Source organism: Triplophysa dalaica, chromosome 15 (genome assembly GCF_015846415.1).
Source record: "Triplophysa dalaica isolate WHDGS20190420 chromosome 15, ASM1584641v1, whole genome shotgun sequence".
In the NCBI taxonomy this organism is placed as follows: domain Eukaryota; kingdom Metazoa; phylum Chordata; class Actinopteri; order Cypriniformes; family Nemacheilidae; genus Triplophysa; species Triplophysa dalaica.
This window is the reverse complement of record NC_079556.1, coordinates 13988773-14004210: the sequence shown is the minus strand read 5'-3', so window position 1 is coordinate 14004210 and position 15438 is coordinate 13988773. Positions and strand designations below refer to the sequence as shown.

At 38.5% G+C, this 15438-nt stretch overlaps 2 protein-coding genes and 1 long non-coding RNA gene across 4 annotated transcripts in view; 1 reads left to right on the top strand and 2 right to left on the bottom strand.

The window, feature by feature from the left end:
- The window catches only part of ccdc88c (coiled-coil domain containing 88C), a 61082-nt gene extending 55531 nt beyond the window's left edge, over window positions 1–5551 (bottom strand). Inside the window, exons 1-3 of the mRNA XM_056767208.1 lie at window positions 5136–5551; window positions 4092–4192; window positions 541–649 (exon numbers count right to left, since the gene is read on the bottom strand). Of these exons, the coding sequence (XP_056623186.1) occupies window positions 541–649; window positions 4092–4192; window positions 5136–5195 (270 nt within the window). The 5' untranslated portion in view covers window positions 5196–5551. The remainder of the gene's footprint in view (window positions 1–540; window positions 650–4091; window positions 4193–5135) is intronic.
- Window positions 5552–6256: 705 nt separating this feature from the next.
- sptb (spectrin, beta, erythrocytic) overlaps window positions 6257–15438 on the bottom strand; it is a 38126-nt gene continuing 28944 nt past the window's right edge. For both annotated transcript variants that reach the window (XM_056767323.1, XM_056767324.1), the window contains 18 exons: window positions 15161–15430; window positions 14838–15062; window positions 14647–14736; window positions 14144–14422; window positions 13671–13801; window positions 12746–12950; window positions 12390–12613; window positions 12081–12231; window positions 11691–11935; window positions 11468–11606; window positions 11012–11096; window positions 9636–9832; window positions 9294–9367; window positions 9149–9212; window positions 8811–9067; window positions 8504–8677; window positions 8370–8412; window positions 6257–8273 (listed from right to left, as the gene is read on the bottom strand). In XM_056767323.1, the coding sequence (XP_056623301.1) occupies window positions 8085–8273; window positions 8370–8412; window positions 8504–8677; window positions 8811–9067; window positions 9149–9212; window positions 9294–9367; window positions 9636–9832; window positions 11012–11096; window positions 11468–11606; window positions 11691–11935; window positions 12081–12231; window positions 12390–12613; window positions 12746–12950; window positions 13671–13801; window positions 14144–14422; window positions 14647–14736; window positions 14838–15062; window positions 15161–15430 (3042 nt within the window). In that variant the 3' untranslated portion in view covers window positions 6257–8084. The remainder of the gene's footprint in view (window positions 8274–8369; window positions 8413–8503; window positions 8678–8810; window positions 9068–9148; window positions 9213–9293; window positions 9368–9635; window positions 9833–11011; window positions 11097–11467; window positions 11607–11690; window positions 11936–12080; window positions 12232–12389; window positions 12614–12745; window positions 12951–13670; window positions 13802–14143; window positions 14423–14646; window positions 14737–14837; window positions 15063–15160; window positions 15431–15438) is intronic.
- Window positions 11863–12497, top strand: LOC130436561 (uncharacterized). The gene is made up of 3 exons (XR_008909096.1): window positions 11863–11994; window positions 12067–12256; window positions 12395–12497. It is a non-coding gene; the product is annotated as an uncharacterized LOC130436561 (long non-coding RNA).

Here is a 15438-nt window from a genome sequence, read left to right as displayed (position 1 = left end):
CTCCGCCAACAAACTTTGTTCATGTTAGTGTAGCCATACAAACAATCAGTAACAGTGACAGATGCTTAAAACCTGTGTTGTACTCGTTGATGGATCGCCCGAGTTTCAGTAAACTGAATGTTTAGCTTATCCGCCACGAACATACTGCACAAAATAGATGCTGAGAAGGTCGCGCAATGCGCAGGTGAGATGAACGCGGAGAGCAGGCAGTGCACAAATAGTTTAGGTAAACATAAACATATATATGACAATAGAGAATACGAGTTTAATTGATTTGAGGAGGGGACAACCCTCGGATGATAAAACTCGGATGATTAAACTCCTCCCTCAAGATAAAAATTAAAGCCTACAAACACATGTGCCAACTGGTTTAATCCCCAATAACACTGGGAATAGCACCTTGTGTCTGAGAGCCAAGCTGCTGTCCGGCATCTCATACATCCATTCACATGAACATACACAAACACTGTTGCTGCACCTCACTCTCACTGATCACAAATCCTTTTCAGTTGAAACAGGATATGGAGGAAGGGCTCTTACCTGGTAGTAGTTTTTGATGTGTCGGATGACAGTGTTAAGGTTCTGTATTCTCAGGTTGACATCATTGTTGACGTGTTTGTTCACCCGCTGATTCATGGGGCTTGGGTCTCTGTGGACAAAGAGGAACAAAAGTACATTCAACATGTTATTTAGAACTGTTTTGTTAAAAAACCTGGGGAGCTGCTTAAGGATTAAAAATCTATATAAAAGCTGAGCAAAATGTAGATAATAAAAACATTGCATTCTTTTGAGGGCTAAATTCACTTTTCACTTTCACTAAATCATAAGCAACATGTTACTTGCATACAGATTGGTGCGCAGACAAATCTGAATTTTCCTGACGTAAATAAAAATCAGATCGTCGTATCGCTGGACCTTTACATAAAAAGACCAAAGCCAGGGGGTTCCATGACACTGAGAGGAGGGTCCTGGCACAGACAGTGTGAAGGTCCTACAGTACATAGACCCTCATTTACATTTGTTTTGTTGGAATGGCATACAAATTCTGCCAGCTTGGCCCAAAATTCCTCCTTGGTAGTAAAAGAACCTTAAAAGATCAGGGTCGGTTTTCTTTTTCTGCTTGACATGTTCTCTATTGCTCTAAAGAAAACCAAACTGCTTTTAGTTTCACTTTTATGTGACCATTTTACAACCATAGATATTGCAGCTGAAAGTAGAGTTGGAAAAACAATGCTTGTTTGGCAAAAGCTGATGCAAGACATATAGGGATCACATGCAGAGGACATCTGCCAGATGGGAATTTGTTACGCTAATGGTGTTTACAGCATACCTGGTGTACACTGCCATTGATATTGGTCTTCTACAGGCTTACGGGCGTGCCTGGTGAGGGCACATTATAAATCAATGTGGGTAAAGAGAACGCAAGAGATGTGTGTACATAACCCTTAACATTCCACATCTTCACTCAACTGTAATGATCCAGTGGAAACACATTATGGAGACCTGTATATTCATACTAAAATTAAACTAAATTCAGAGGACATCGATCCATCAAAAAGCCAGCTTAAAATTTTAAATATCAACATACTGAATAAATGTACTTAATGTTCTCTGTAAATAACAGTCTGTTTGTTTCTCACAACACACTATTGTACAGCTATGGAATAAACAAGTTAAATGGACTTATATTTTTATGGTGTTTTCTAGCTTTTTAGTGTTTGACAACAACAGGACATAATTTGCTTTTATTTTTAGGGGAAAAATGGACTAAATGCTATTAAGAATATAGCTAAATTTATGTTCTATATGAATAATAAATATATGAAGAAGCTTTGGGGGCGGTCAACATAAAGGACCTAGTGAAACACCTTGGAACTTGCAGCATTTCGTTTACGGCACAGTCAGTCTGGCAAAGCTGCATTTGATAGCGTGATAGCCAGAGTCTACTGAAAAGAATAGGAAGATCAGTGATACCAGTGATGTGTCATTTGAAGCTTGTTGTTTACGTTGGTGAGTGACACTGGCGTTTGTCTTCTTTACTCATCAAGGCTGTATGTCTGATCTCTTTCATATAGCCTTAACGTTCAAAATTCTGTGTAGACTTGAAACTAGTCAGATACCTTTTGTTTTCTCAGCGGATTTGCGCGTATGATCGCGAAAGATCAGATATGTGCTATCATGTCCCTGAACCGGAGGAAACTCACAAACAACCGCTCGAGTGACACTAATGCGAAATGAAGACTTTGATGTTACTGTTTACACTGTCTGGATCATCCCCTAACTCCCATCTAGAGCATTATGCGTCATTCAACATTAGGGATGGGTATCGTCAAGATTTAACGGTGTCGAAACAGCTTATCGGTCCGGTACTTTAATGGTATTCTTCTCGGTACTTTTTGATATAAAAAGAAACAAATTAAGAACAGAATTAACATTGCTTCATTTGAATCAACATAGTTAACAATAAATAAATAATTCAAAATGAACTAAAATAAACAGGGTCTGTTTAATACCGGGTTTGGGTACCCATCCCTATTCTCAACGTTATATAAATATTGGACAAGAACTTTGAAAAGAGAAGTGATGTCATGGATTTTCTAGATTCTAGTCTGTTTTGAATGCTTATGTCTTCTAAATATGAATTTTGTCAGCTCTTAGGAGCATATCAGTTTACTGATTTAAGGCTAACATGTATTTAATAAAGGGAAAAAAAAATATCAATTTAAATACATTTTTACTTAATATACTTTGAGGCAGTGAGTGAGTAGGTGGTATTTTGTGGCGGTTTGAACGCATTCATCACCATCATGAGTGTCAAACGCAATCCGGTTTTGAAGCGATTTGACAAAAGTACCTCTGGAAGAGGTCGAAACGTTTCACTCCCTGTTCACACCTGTATTAAGCGCTGTCCACTTGTGATCCCATCATTATGTCATTATTTACACTTCCTCTTTTCATTTCGAACTTGTATGACATTTGTTCTTCTGCAGAATGCAAAATGATCATTACAAATTTATCACATTTTCATTTTGAAGGTAAACTATGCCTTGAATGCCAGGTGTAAACAGGCCCTGTTCCTTTCATCTGACATCACAAAGGCCACTTAGGTTTCAATAGAAGAGTAATTCTCAACAGCTGACTGCAAACTCCCTACCAGTATGGAATGCCCACTTTAAAGATCCAAACAATTCCCGATAAAGCCTAGAACAACGTCACAATACAAAAGTGCAATGGATTCTGAACACATTAACTGTGCGAAAACTCTGTAGTCAGAACTCTAAATAACATAATACAGTGAGGCCACACTAAAGATCGTTTACATTATTTCCATTTACGCATTTGGCAGACGCTTTTATCCAAAGCGACATACATTGCATTAACCTATACATTTATACTTAGGTATGTGGAATCCCCTAGGATTGAACCCACAACCTTGCGTTGTTAACACAATGCTCTTAACACTGAGCTACAGGAAAGCTCATTCTCCAATGATATGAAAGATGCCATGATCCCATGGAGAAGAGAGCTAGTATTCAAGCCCCTGATTATGTGAGAGAGCAGTAACACAGCTCAAGTAAAAGTAGGTTAAAAGACAAGACAGAGGCTGTGGGTCTGAAAACTCAAGAGTCATAAATTAAACTCTATTTTTTACAGCTCAGACGCACAAATTGTAGAGGTGTTAAAATATGTATGAATTGCTTTGCATGATGCAAAAACACTCATAGTAGAGATTTCCTTGTTCATAAGGCACTCATGCCAATCATCTGTTTGACAGTTTTTTTTCCATAGACCTCGTTTGAGGTGACAGACAAGCTAACCCAAACATCCGTGGCCTAACATTCAGTCAAAAGACCTCAAATAACGTATACTAGACTATTTAGCACGCTCGTACATTTCCGTGAAAGCTAATTCAGCCACTAAACTCTTTATTAACGCACTAATATTACAGAGAGGAGGAAAAATATTGGTGTGTAAAGATTGGCATGAAAGGCTGCAAAGTTAGATGGCAAACAGGAAAGGATAGGATGTGGTTTCTGAAATAAAGATCTTTGCTTCTGAACACATACAGCATTTCTGTCTATATCACTCACATTTGTGTCATGATCTTATGGAGGAAGACACCATCCACTATGTCTATGAACATGGAAAGCTTGTCCTCAGAACCAGAACCGAGTGGTCCAAATGTCTTAACCTGTTAAAAAGAAAAAAGATTGTAAGATCGAGACAGGATACAAGCACAGCTGCACCGCTACACCAACCAACATTCTGTTCTGTTTCAGAACAGAACTGTTGAGAGTGTATTTTTCAAATGCATTTCTCAGGTTTTAATTAAATCCTTCTACTATTTGGCAAGCAAACCTTGAATAAAATGATTACATATCAGAAATTGAAAATGCATATTTAACAGTAGCTTTATGTAAAGTTTATACAAATAAATGAGTATTAGAGTATGCAGTTAAAACACTGTGTAACCAAAGTCTAAACATAGCTGGCCCATATTGTTCTATTATTTTTTTGTGTTTTTAGATGTTATATCAGACACCACAGAGATCTGCAAGATGGGGTGATGATTTTCTAATGTGGGCTGAGATAGTGAAGTATAAAATGAAAAAAAAACAGAGAAAACAAATCAAAACAGAAAAGGGGATCAAGGTAGGGAAGTTAAAATGTTTCAACAACGTCGGTCAAGTGACAAACTTAGGGTGCAGCAAGGGCCCACAAAATTTGCGCCTTTAAAGAACCGCTTAACTTAATGTTGCGAAGTTGTGGTACAATAAAAAAATAATTTTACTACATGCATTGAAGGTCAATGTAATATTAGGCCCCATCCAATTGAAAAAGCAAACACGTCCATAAGTTGATAAATATTTGTTAACATTATTATTGAACGTAAAATGATATTACTGTGGGCTGAAATTAAACTGAATGTGTGAGTTTGTGTGTCACTCAAACTACAACTAAATTTCCAATGAAGTTTAAGCAAAATTCGCACGTGTGTATCGCAATTAAGTCTAGTAACATTATTACACAAACATAAATGATTTAACACACATCACAGCTTACAACTGAAAGACCTAAAACAAACAGAAACTCCGAATACACACAGCAGGTGCCATCATGTCTTTGTGACTTACCCAAATCACAAGCGGCGAATCCATGAAGTTAGACATCAACTCAGACACTGTAATATCCATTTTTGATGAACGCTAGACTAAAATACCCTCTCAAGTTAAATCCAAAAGATAGTCTGCATATTAAAACGATGTCTGTTTTTTAAGCTTTACATACTCCACGTTACTGTCCCCCGCAGAACAATGCAGGGGGCATGACGAGCCAACTCCATTCGAGAAATAAAAACCAAATCCTTTGCGGTAGCAGTTGAAAAGCAAACTGTTTAAAATAAGTTCAAAATCCTAAAAATCAAAGGTTTCGGATACAAATGGATAAAGAACATTTAAAACGTTGCAGTCCTCCGACTTGCCCGATTATAGCTTAACTTCTCTACACACTCCCATCGAGCGCTAGAGTTACTTTGTCACCGCGCGCTCAACCTGTACCCGCATGAAACCACAGAAGAATGACACATCCAACAGCCAATCAAATGCTAGTGTATCCGAGAGGCTGCCAAAAACCGACCAATGGCAGGAAACAAAGGTGCGGGGAGTCATTTAAAATGACGTAACCAACAGACAAGTTGTTGTCGGGACAACCGGAGGTGAACCGGCGTGCAGCTCGACGGCACCCTCAGCAGGTAGTATATCAGTTGGAACATTTTTAAACCTGTCCGTTATCTGCATGCTTTATTGCTTTTAGGTGGCTTATAGATGTTAACTGAGAGGAAGAAACTGTTGTCTTTACTACTTAACCGAGTCGTGGATTTAGTAGGGCCGCACGTGTGATAAATAAAATAATTACATGAGCGCTTAAATATTTTTAACCTTCCTTGTAACACATGACACGTTGGCCAACGCCTTTCAGTATATTGCTTCATATTGAACATTTCTGTTATCACTAATGTTTACGTATGAGAAAAATTTGGAAAAGGAAAAGTTTGACAATCACTCAGCAGTGCCCTCTTCAGGCTAAGAGCGGTATATTATAGCAGCAACTGGTTGAAAATAATTCCTTTTATGTTATCATTTATACGTTTTGTTTAAAAAGACAACAAGAGGAAATGATTTTTGCAAACGGTTTATTAATCTTTTCAATGTGGTATATCATGATATGATATATTATTTAAATATTCTCAAAATGATTCATACTTCAGCTTTTTATTTGTGATTTTGCATTGAACATAGAGATATAAAACAAAAATGAAAAGAACGGAGGAACAAAAGTTAAAGGGGAGTTCACTGTAACTTAGACTGCAGTGTGACAACAAAGATCTGGAGGTCCAGGTTTTTCGTGCAGTGGGCAAAAAGCCACAATGAACATAAAGCACCGCGTTGACCCTTACAAAACATGATGTTCCTTTTCCTAGTCCTATACAAACACCTAACAAAGAGATGAAGCGTACCTACTACAATTACTTTAGATTTTGTACTTGTAGCAAAAAACTGATTACAGACATGTACTTCAATATGAATACTATTGACTATTATTGAGTGGAAACAGGACACTTAACAGTAATGTTTATGTGGTCTGCTTATTATACCACCTGGATTTTTCAGGTACGTGAATCAAAGGTATAGTTCACCCATGAATAAAAATGCATGCATCATTTACTAATCTTTGTCATTTCAAACCTGTATGACTTTGTTCTGTGGAACACAAATAAAGATATTTTGGAATGTGTATTATTTTTTTCTGTGTCCATTCAATGGAAGTCAATAGAGACCATAATTTTGCCTTTGTTTTTTCTTTTGTGTTCTTCAGAAGAAAGTCATACAAGCGTGGAATAACATGAGATTGAATAAATGATTTAAACAATTATTTTGAGGGTGAACTTTTTTTATTAAAATTGCAATCCCTCTGCCATTACTTTCTGTCATCACTTGCATATCATGCTATTTCTGTTAACTGAAAGTTTTGTTGGCCACAGGATTTGATTTAGGCAGAACTGACAAACCTATACTCTTCAACCATATCTATTTTAAATTTGTACATGGTAAGGAATAAATATTTTTGTGACAATTGTGAGAAGTATGATTTGGTGCTCATTAGGTTTCGTTATTGTAGTTGTTCTAATGCACTGTAATGTTCTAATTGCTTACATGATATGATTATATATATTAAAATACCTACTGTATACTGGGAAACCTTAGTTCTGAGAAGGTAAAACTCTAAGTACTGTAATCATATAGCACCATACGCCATGCATTCAACTTAGATGAGGTTTAAAAATGTCTCTGTCATCTCATCTTTGGCTACCATCATAGTACTTCATAATTCAAACATTCAAATATTAATATAATATTATTATTAATATTTTAATATATTGTCATTATTATAATATTAGTATTCGTATTTCAGTTATCATAATGGAAAATAGCTTTTGCAACACATTAAACAATCTTAAACCACTCAACACTGTGCATTCTGCATATATTGTAAAGCCATAGTGTACAGTGTCAAACTCTCTCATCACAACACCTTCAGTTATCAAACTCTATAGAAGTTCCAATGCAAAGAGCACAGTATTACAATTGCAACCATTTTTTAAAAGAACAAAGCAGATTAACAAAAGTAGGTATATTTGAGTTCTAATACATATTAAATCATGCCTAGAACAAGCTCAGCGCATACAAAATCAAGGGGAAAAAAGAAATCTTTTTCTCTTTCAAATACTTTTTGGTTGAATTGGAACAAGTTCCTGTGCTTTTATTTGTATATTGAGTAATTTCAATGGCTCTAGTTTAGGAAAGTACAACAAAATATAAAAAGCAATACATGTGTTTAGCAACACTTCATTAGCTTAGATACAGGCAGCAGTGTAATCTACATTTCAAGCTAAAACCTTACAAAGTAATATAATGTGAAAACAATGGTGTTATAAATCTGTCCCATTTTCTACAGTGTCACCTGTGTCACATTCTGTCCAGAGTTTTGCCCTGTTTTGTTTCCGTGGATTGTTTGGGCCCTTTTTATTTCTTCTTAGTGAATAGACTAAACCTCTTCTCCTTGTCTTTCTTGGTGGATGGGACTTCAAGAGTAGTGGCAGAGGAAGGTGAGGGTAGGCTTTGTGTCTTCACTCCCGATGGCCCTGCAACTGGTTCCTCTGTCATGGGTTGTGCTGCCTGCTCTATAGCTTTAGTCCAATTCTGAAGCTCCTCCTATGGAGACAAAGAAAATGCATATCATTAGCTAAAAATTGCTTTTTTGAAACGTCTGCATTAGAGGATGGATTGAAGAAGCATTCAATAACTCGCCTCATCTTTACACTGGTACAAATATTCACTTCCATCTCCAAGTCTGAGAGAGGACCAGAAAATAAAATAGGGGTTAGCAATAAAGTAACACATCTCATAAAACATAAATTGATTTTAAGGGCAAAGATCCTTACCGCAGTTTGAGAACATGCTTCTTTTTCTTATAGTTGGTCAACACCTCACATGAAGCATGGGTAAGGCTCAAGGGTTCCTCACCATGGAAGGTGACACTATGGCTAAAGCTTTTGGCATCCTTGTAGGCAAAGATATGTCCATGTCTGAGCACACAGTAAAGAATGTTCCAAGACCTAAAACAAAAGTTAAATGGGACCTTGTGTTTAATGGACAGTTAAGATCACACCTGCATGTCTCTATATTCCTACATATGGCTTGATATAAAATTTGTCACTCATTTTCATTGCTTAAAGTCATAAATCTAACCTGTTGGATGCTTTTTTATTAAGTCCCTCCATCTCATGTTTGCGGGCTAGAGTTCCCTCCACCAGGACTGGCTGAGCTTGGGAAGATTCAGTGGGAAGAGTGGAAGCCTTTTCTGATTCTTTGGTGACCTGAATGGATGTGGAAGGGTCCAGCTCTAAAGAGCCACTTTCTTGTATCTCTGAAATCAGTTGCACAGTAGATTCTCCTGCTGTACCATCAAGTTCACCGGAACTAAGCTCTATTACTCGAATTCCAGACTATAGAGCACAGAAAAGTCAGAAACAGATTCAGAAAATCATAACAGGTATAAAGAGTCATAAAGCTTACACACAACGGACCATGGACTGATCTGCTGTTGCGTAGAGTTGTGAGGACTCCTCTGCAAAACCTGTATCTTCTTTTCTGGTGGCCAGAGTTTAAGAGTCAAGCCTTGATTTGGAATATGGAACATAACATTTGATGCTTCACAGTTCTTATATTTACCTGCTGTCTTTCTCCTCCTCTTGTATGTATTGTTGCATGTCTTGCTGTTGCTTTCGAATTTCCAACAGCTCCAACTAGAATAGATTATAAATAATAGTAATTAGACTTTAATTTTTTTCTGAAGATCATTCAAGTGATCCTTGATTATGCAAATGTCGCTGATGTTTTGGTAGTTGTCAGAATGTTGCTATATGGATGTTCTTGGCACCTTGCAATTCATTTCCTATTCTTGTTGCTAGGTGGTTGCTTGGATTGTTGCTTACTGGCCTAAGTCAAATATCTAAATTATATAGTTTATTATTTTATGAAAGTGTGAGCAATAGTGTGTGAGGAAACACATACTGTAGTAAGCCGTTCCAGTGCTGAGAATCGCTCCTCCCATGTAGCTGTAGATTTCTCAAAGGCCTCATGCCTTCTGAGCAGTTTTTCAACCTCATCCACTGTCTCGCCCAGATCCTTACTGGCCACGTATGGCTCCTGGGCTACTAGCCAGGCCTCTGCCACAGATGCATCCCGGGCAAACTGACATACCTCCAACACTAGAGGGCGATATAGTCATTAGCACTTGTAGTGTACAGCAAAAATTGTGCATCCTTATTTTCCTGTCCCTTTGTCAAAATCTGCTTAATGAAGGTCATTTAAATGATCTTAATGCACCGTGATGAGGCAAAGATCAAGGACAGAGAAAGCTTACTGAGGATGTATATGTAAAAAAGCACAGAGACATGAGAATTGTAAGACAATTTTTGAATGAAGCACTTGATGCTTGCTTACCGGGATACTTCCCCCAAAAAGTGACCATTTGATTATCATTTACTCACCCTACAGGTGTTCCAAACCTGTATAAATGTCTTTGTTCGGTTGAACACAAAGATAGATATTAGGAAGAATGTTAGCAACTGTTCTTGGGCACCCTTGACTACAATAGTTGGGGAAAAATGAATGGTGGTCAAAGGTGCCCCAGTTCTGTTTGCTTTGTCAAATTCACCAAAAAATCGTATTTTTTTTCAGCAAAACAAATAAATTATACTATATATTTTTTACTACTTTGCTAGTCAATGATGGCCCAGAATTGTTTGTTGATAACATTCATCAAAATATCTTTGTCTGTGTTCGACCAAACAATTTTTGGGTGGAGTGTCCCTTTAAAATGTTACATCTTTTGTCAAATGTCATATTTAGCCAAAATTCTTTCTTACTTAAATAGTACAATACAGTACAATGTTAAACCTTTTTGGGATTAGTTGAGCTCCAATAACATATCTGCAAGATATTTTCAGCACAGTGAAAGAATACAGTAGCAATTGGGCAAGCGTGGCCAATGAAATTCAAATTTATAAAGAGGTCTTTGATTGCTGCGTCCTTATTTCTTTCCCTTCCACCATTTCTGTGCATTCTTGTTGGATGGAAGTGAGAAAGGCAAGCAAAAGTGAGACAATGAGAAGTTTTAGAAATAAGAAGGATGCAATGTAAGGTATATTGTGTCCATAGCTGTGTGATTGACTGCAGGGACGTAGGCAGAAAAATGAGTGCTAGGCATAGTAAATTATCTTTTTACACTTGCGTGATGGATCAGTTTACTGCAGAAGCCTCCAGTTTGCACAGGCTTCTGCTGGGTCTTACAACCGTCTTTGTACATTGCTGGCATTTTTTATTAACACAGTAGTAGTTGCTATGGCTCTGAGTAATTATGTGTTTGTTGGAATGTGTAAGCTTACAAAGTCTAAACCAATCCCATCTGTCATCCCACTTGAGCATCATCTCTTTTCTCTTCTCTATCAGTTGCATCAGTTTTTCCTTGATCTGCAAGGAAGAGACATGTTTAAGGTTAGCCAACACTTCACATCACCAGTTCTCACCGAAAATAAATAACTTCTGGACACATGGTCGCAGCAAATTCCAGTAATTAAACACCACTTAAAGTTCGGGAAAAGTTACTAAAAATATGTGTTCTGAGTTTGTCACACAACTAAAAATTTGTTATTACCCACCAGACAAATTTGAATGGAGAAACAAACACAAAGTAAATAAAATAAGATATTAAAATCTTTGAAAAAATGTTGAAAGGTTTAACTCCACAATTCAGTACTACATTCTTCTGAGCCTCTGTAGTGTGTTTCTGCAGTACAATTCTCAAAATTATCTTTACCCGGACTTTAACCTCATTGGTTTACCTCTGCATAGTCTTTTTGCTTGCGTTCCAAGAGGGCCTGGCCCAGCTCGATACATTGATTAAACTTTGGCCCACGGGTCTCTATCTCAGCACGGATCCCTTGGTGATATTTCATAAGAAGCTCCACTGATGATACATCTCTATAGTGGAAAAACTGAAAAAAGTCATCAAAAAGCATAGACACTACGATTTTGCTGAATAGCTACTAGAATAGCTTTCTTTACCTTGGCTTTTCTTGTGTCTCTATCTGCTGAATGATGCTTTCCATCCAGGCCAGCAGGTCTTTTACCATGGTGAAAAAGCGAAACTTGTTCGCTGTTTCTTCCAGCCGCTTTCTCCTGCCCTCACAAGCATCCAAAAGTCCCTTCAAGGCTTCCACAACCTCTTTCTCATTTTCCTGAATGGCAGTGGCTTGATCTCCTGCGTATTGGGCGTGTAGCCGAGCTGCAGTGGCCTGGAACTGTTTAACCTGCAAGAACAGAGATATGGATTTAACATTGAGATTTTCCTAATTTTAGCCAATTGCTGGTAAGTATAAAAACACATGGATATCTAAATGGAAAATAGCATGAGGATTGGGATACTTTGTTAATGTTCCAGGTTGTTTGCTGTACCTGTTTTCCCAAGGAGCTGATGTCCCTCTCAAATGCAGCATGCATACGATGGAAGGACTCCGCTTTGCTAAAATCCTCACCCAGATCATCAGGAAGCTCATTCTTCTTTTCCAGGATGTGAAGTGCCAGCTCCTTTCCATCATAAAAGTACCTAGAGAAGTTCACGAGTATTAGTAGTAAGTTGTTTAGTCTTCCAATCTACAGATAATACTGGACTTGACACACTTTTTGTATTAGATACAATACGTTAGTAGGAGTAATATGATCTGACACAAGTACATCTGAACTTGGCGGTTCTCTTATACTCACTTCAGCAGGTCATAGGAGGCCGTGAGGAGCTGGGCGCGGGTGTCGACAAGCTCCAGAAGATCTGCCCAGCTCTCATTTATCCCATCTTTCCATTCCGCCATGGTTGCGGATTCATTGTGGCCTGCTTCGATCAGCTCATCTATGGCCAGATTCACAGCATCTACACGCTCTTGACCCACTGTCCCGGTCTCCCGTGCAAATTCCCTGAACTTATCTCGCAGGATCTAAAATATTAATTAGCATGGCTATAACAACTAGAAAAAGAAGCGCTGAGTATTGAAGGTCTTGCATTATACATTACAAATGTTTTTGTGTGTGCAAAAGGTCATAGTATGCTTCCTGTGAGGGGGGTTTACCATCACATGGTCAAGGTCTTGGCCCATCTCTTGTGAAGAGGCCACCACATCACGTTCTGCAATCCATTGCTCAAGATCCTCCACTTCACGGCTCAGCAGGAAATGGTGGTATGTGTTATTCAGCTTCTTTTTGCGGTCTTCTGATAGCTCCTTCAGCCCAGCATACTGTTTATCAACCTGGCCTTGTCTCCGAATGATGGCCTCACTTCACATACAGAAAACAGATTATTAAGTCACTCACTCAGTTCCTCATTAGACTCCAAATGTAGATCTTCAGAAACATCCGATACTGTACTTTCACACCCTTCTGATTGCGACTGATTGTGTACTGCACTTTATACATTTTGTGTTCATTGTGGACAGACAATACATTGCGATTGCTAAAATTTTGTGTCTGGTTCAGACATAGTGGGAAGGTTCAATGTTTGCTTTCCTCCTTTTTTCGAAATATAGCCAAAATGACGTTCTGTCATCATTTACTCACCCTCTTGTCCCTTCAAACCTGTATGACTTTTCTTCTGCAGAACATAAAAGAAAATATTTTGAAGAATGTTGGTCACCAAACAATAGCGGTATTCACTGCTATGGTATGGACACAAAACCAATACAAGTCAATGGGTAACACCATTGATCGGTGACAAACATTGTTTATAATATCTTCTTTTGTGTTCTGCAAAACAAAGCAAGTCATGTATGTTTGAAATGACAAGAGGGTGAGTAAATTATGACAGAATTTAGATTTTTTGGTGAACTATACCATTTCCTTATACTATTACCCCATTCTGGTTAAGTTTTGATTCTCAATTGTAAGTCACTCTTTATAACAGCATATGCTTAGTAAAAAGACGTATGTACATACAACTACTCTAATATTTTGAAACTTTAAAACACAAATCTGTGGAAATGTGGAGTCAGTGTGACATACCCATCTGGGTGCTCTTCGGCCAGGATCTTTTGTGCACAGTCTGCCAACAGCTGGATGGAGTGTGCATAGTCATCTACAGTCTGCTTCAGAACCAGGTGTCGCTTCAGCATGATCATAGCACTCTGCTCATCCTACAATGGACAGATAATAAATCCAGTTTACAGTAAGATCATCTTTACAATACTAGATAAGACAGATATTGCATGTTAAGCATGGATATCACATATTTGAACAAAAGATTATTATGAACAGCGATAACAAAACATGACATCGATTGCTACAAAATATAAAAACAAAACTCATTTAACTTTAACAGAGCCCCCTCTGGTACTAGCCTTCTTTAAGTATGGCTTTTAGTCAGCAATGCTCACAGAATTTATGACCATCACAGAGCTGACCTAACTTGCCAATGTTGAGACGTTTTACGACAGATCAGCATAAAGCCGTAATACTGTTGCCCTCTTAGCTCTTACTTTGGCTTTCTCATCAGCAATCATGTAAAGTTCTTGTTCGCCGATCCAGGCCTCAGCTTCATCTGCATCATTGTAGTACTGCTGGGCCTCATTGGAGCTGTAGAGCCGTGCTCTCCGTTTGGCCATTTCCTCCTGCAACTCTTCCCAGTCTTCTTGAAGCTTACTCATCTCCTCTGACATGCGCTCTGCCTCTAGACTGCCCGCTGCCACCCTTTGCTGTCCACGCCCTAACACTTCATCAATACGTGGCTGGTGGCCATCAATCTCTTTTTGTAGCGACTGTCAAAAATAGAGTGAAGGGACATGATCAAACAATGCATGATGACAATTCTTATGTCCAGTCAGAGAAATGAACAAGGGAGGTTGTGTTCATGCTTAACATTGTGTGTGGAGACATCCTAAATATTGAGGGTCCTCCATAAACGGGGTCGAGACCCAGTGCTCTACTGCATTGCAAATGGAATTGTAGGTACGAACTGAAGAGGACAACATGTAGAACTAACTTGGTTCTTTTTTAGTAGAAGTTGAACAGTCTGGAGATTACTTCCATGATCCTCAGACATTGCCATTGGTAACCTCTCCTTAACCCAGAGCTTAAATAAAAAAATAGGAAGACCAAATATGAAGAAAATATAAAGAAATATGATTGACAAAAAGGTAATGTTTGGGTGTTTTGTATGCTATGTGTACATACTATCTCATCTGCAAGATCTCTGAAGAACTGGTGGACTGCCTTAGCGGACTCCAATTTGCTTCTGCGCTGCGCGAGAGGTGTGAGGAGCTTTTGGAAGTCCCTCTGAAGTGTTTGCTGCTCGATTTCCAGCTCAGGCTGGTCCTCTCTAAGAGAGGCATGCTGCTGTACAGCTTCCTGAAGCTCCTCTAGTTCACGTGCACGATCCTGAACTTGATTTTCTGTCATCTAGTGGAAGTACAGGACAGATAAAAACAATATTCTGTAAGCCACCAACAAAGATGAAGGGACAACACTCAAAACATAACAGGCTTTTAATGTCACACCTGATATTTCTTCAGTTGAATGTTGGCACTGGTAAGATCTTTCACTTCTTCATCTACATCACCCTGGAGCTGCAGTTGCAGTTCAGCTAACCACTTCTTTATGTCAGTCAGGCTCTGGTCAAACAGCTCAGAACGGTTTGCATCAAACAGCAGCCGAGCCTTCTCCTGTGTGGTGCTCTCCAGCTTATCCCACAACTCATGAAGCTTAGCCAGACGCTCCGTAACAATGGGCTCAAACTCAGGCTTGGACACCATCAATTCCTGTCCCTCCTAAATAT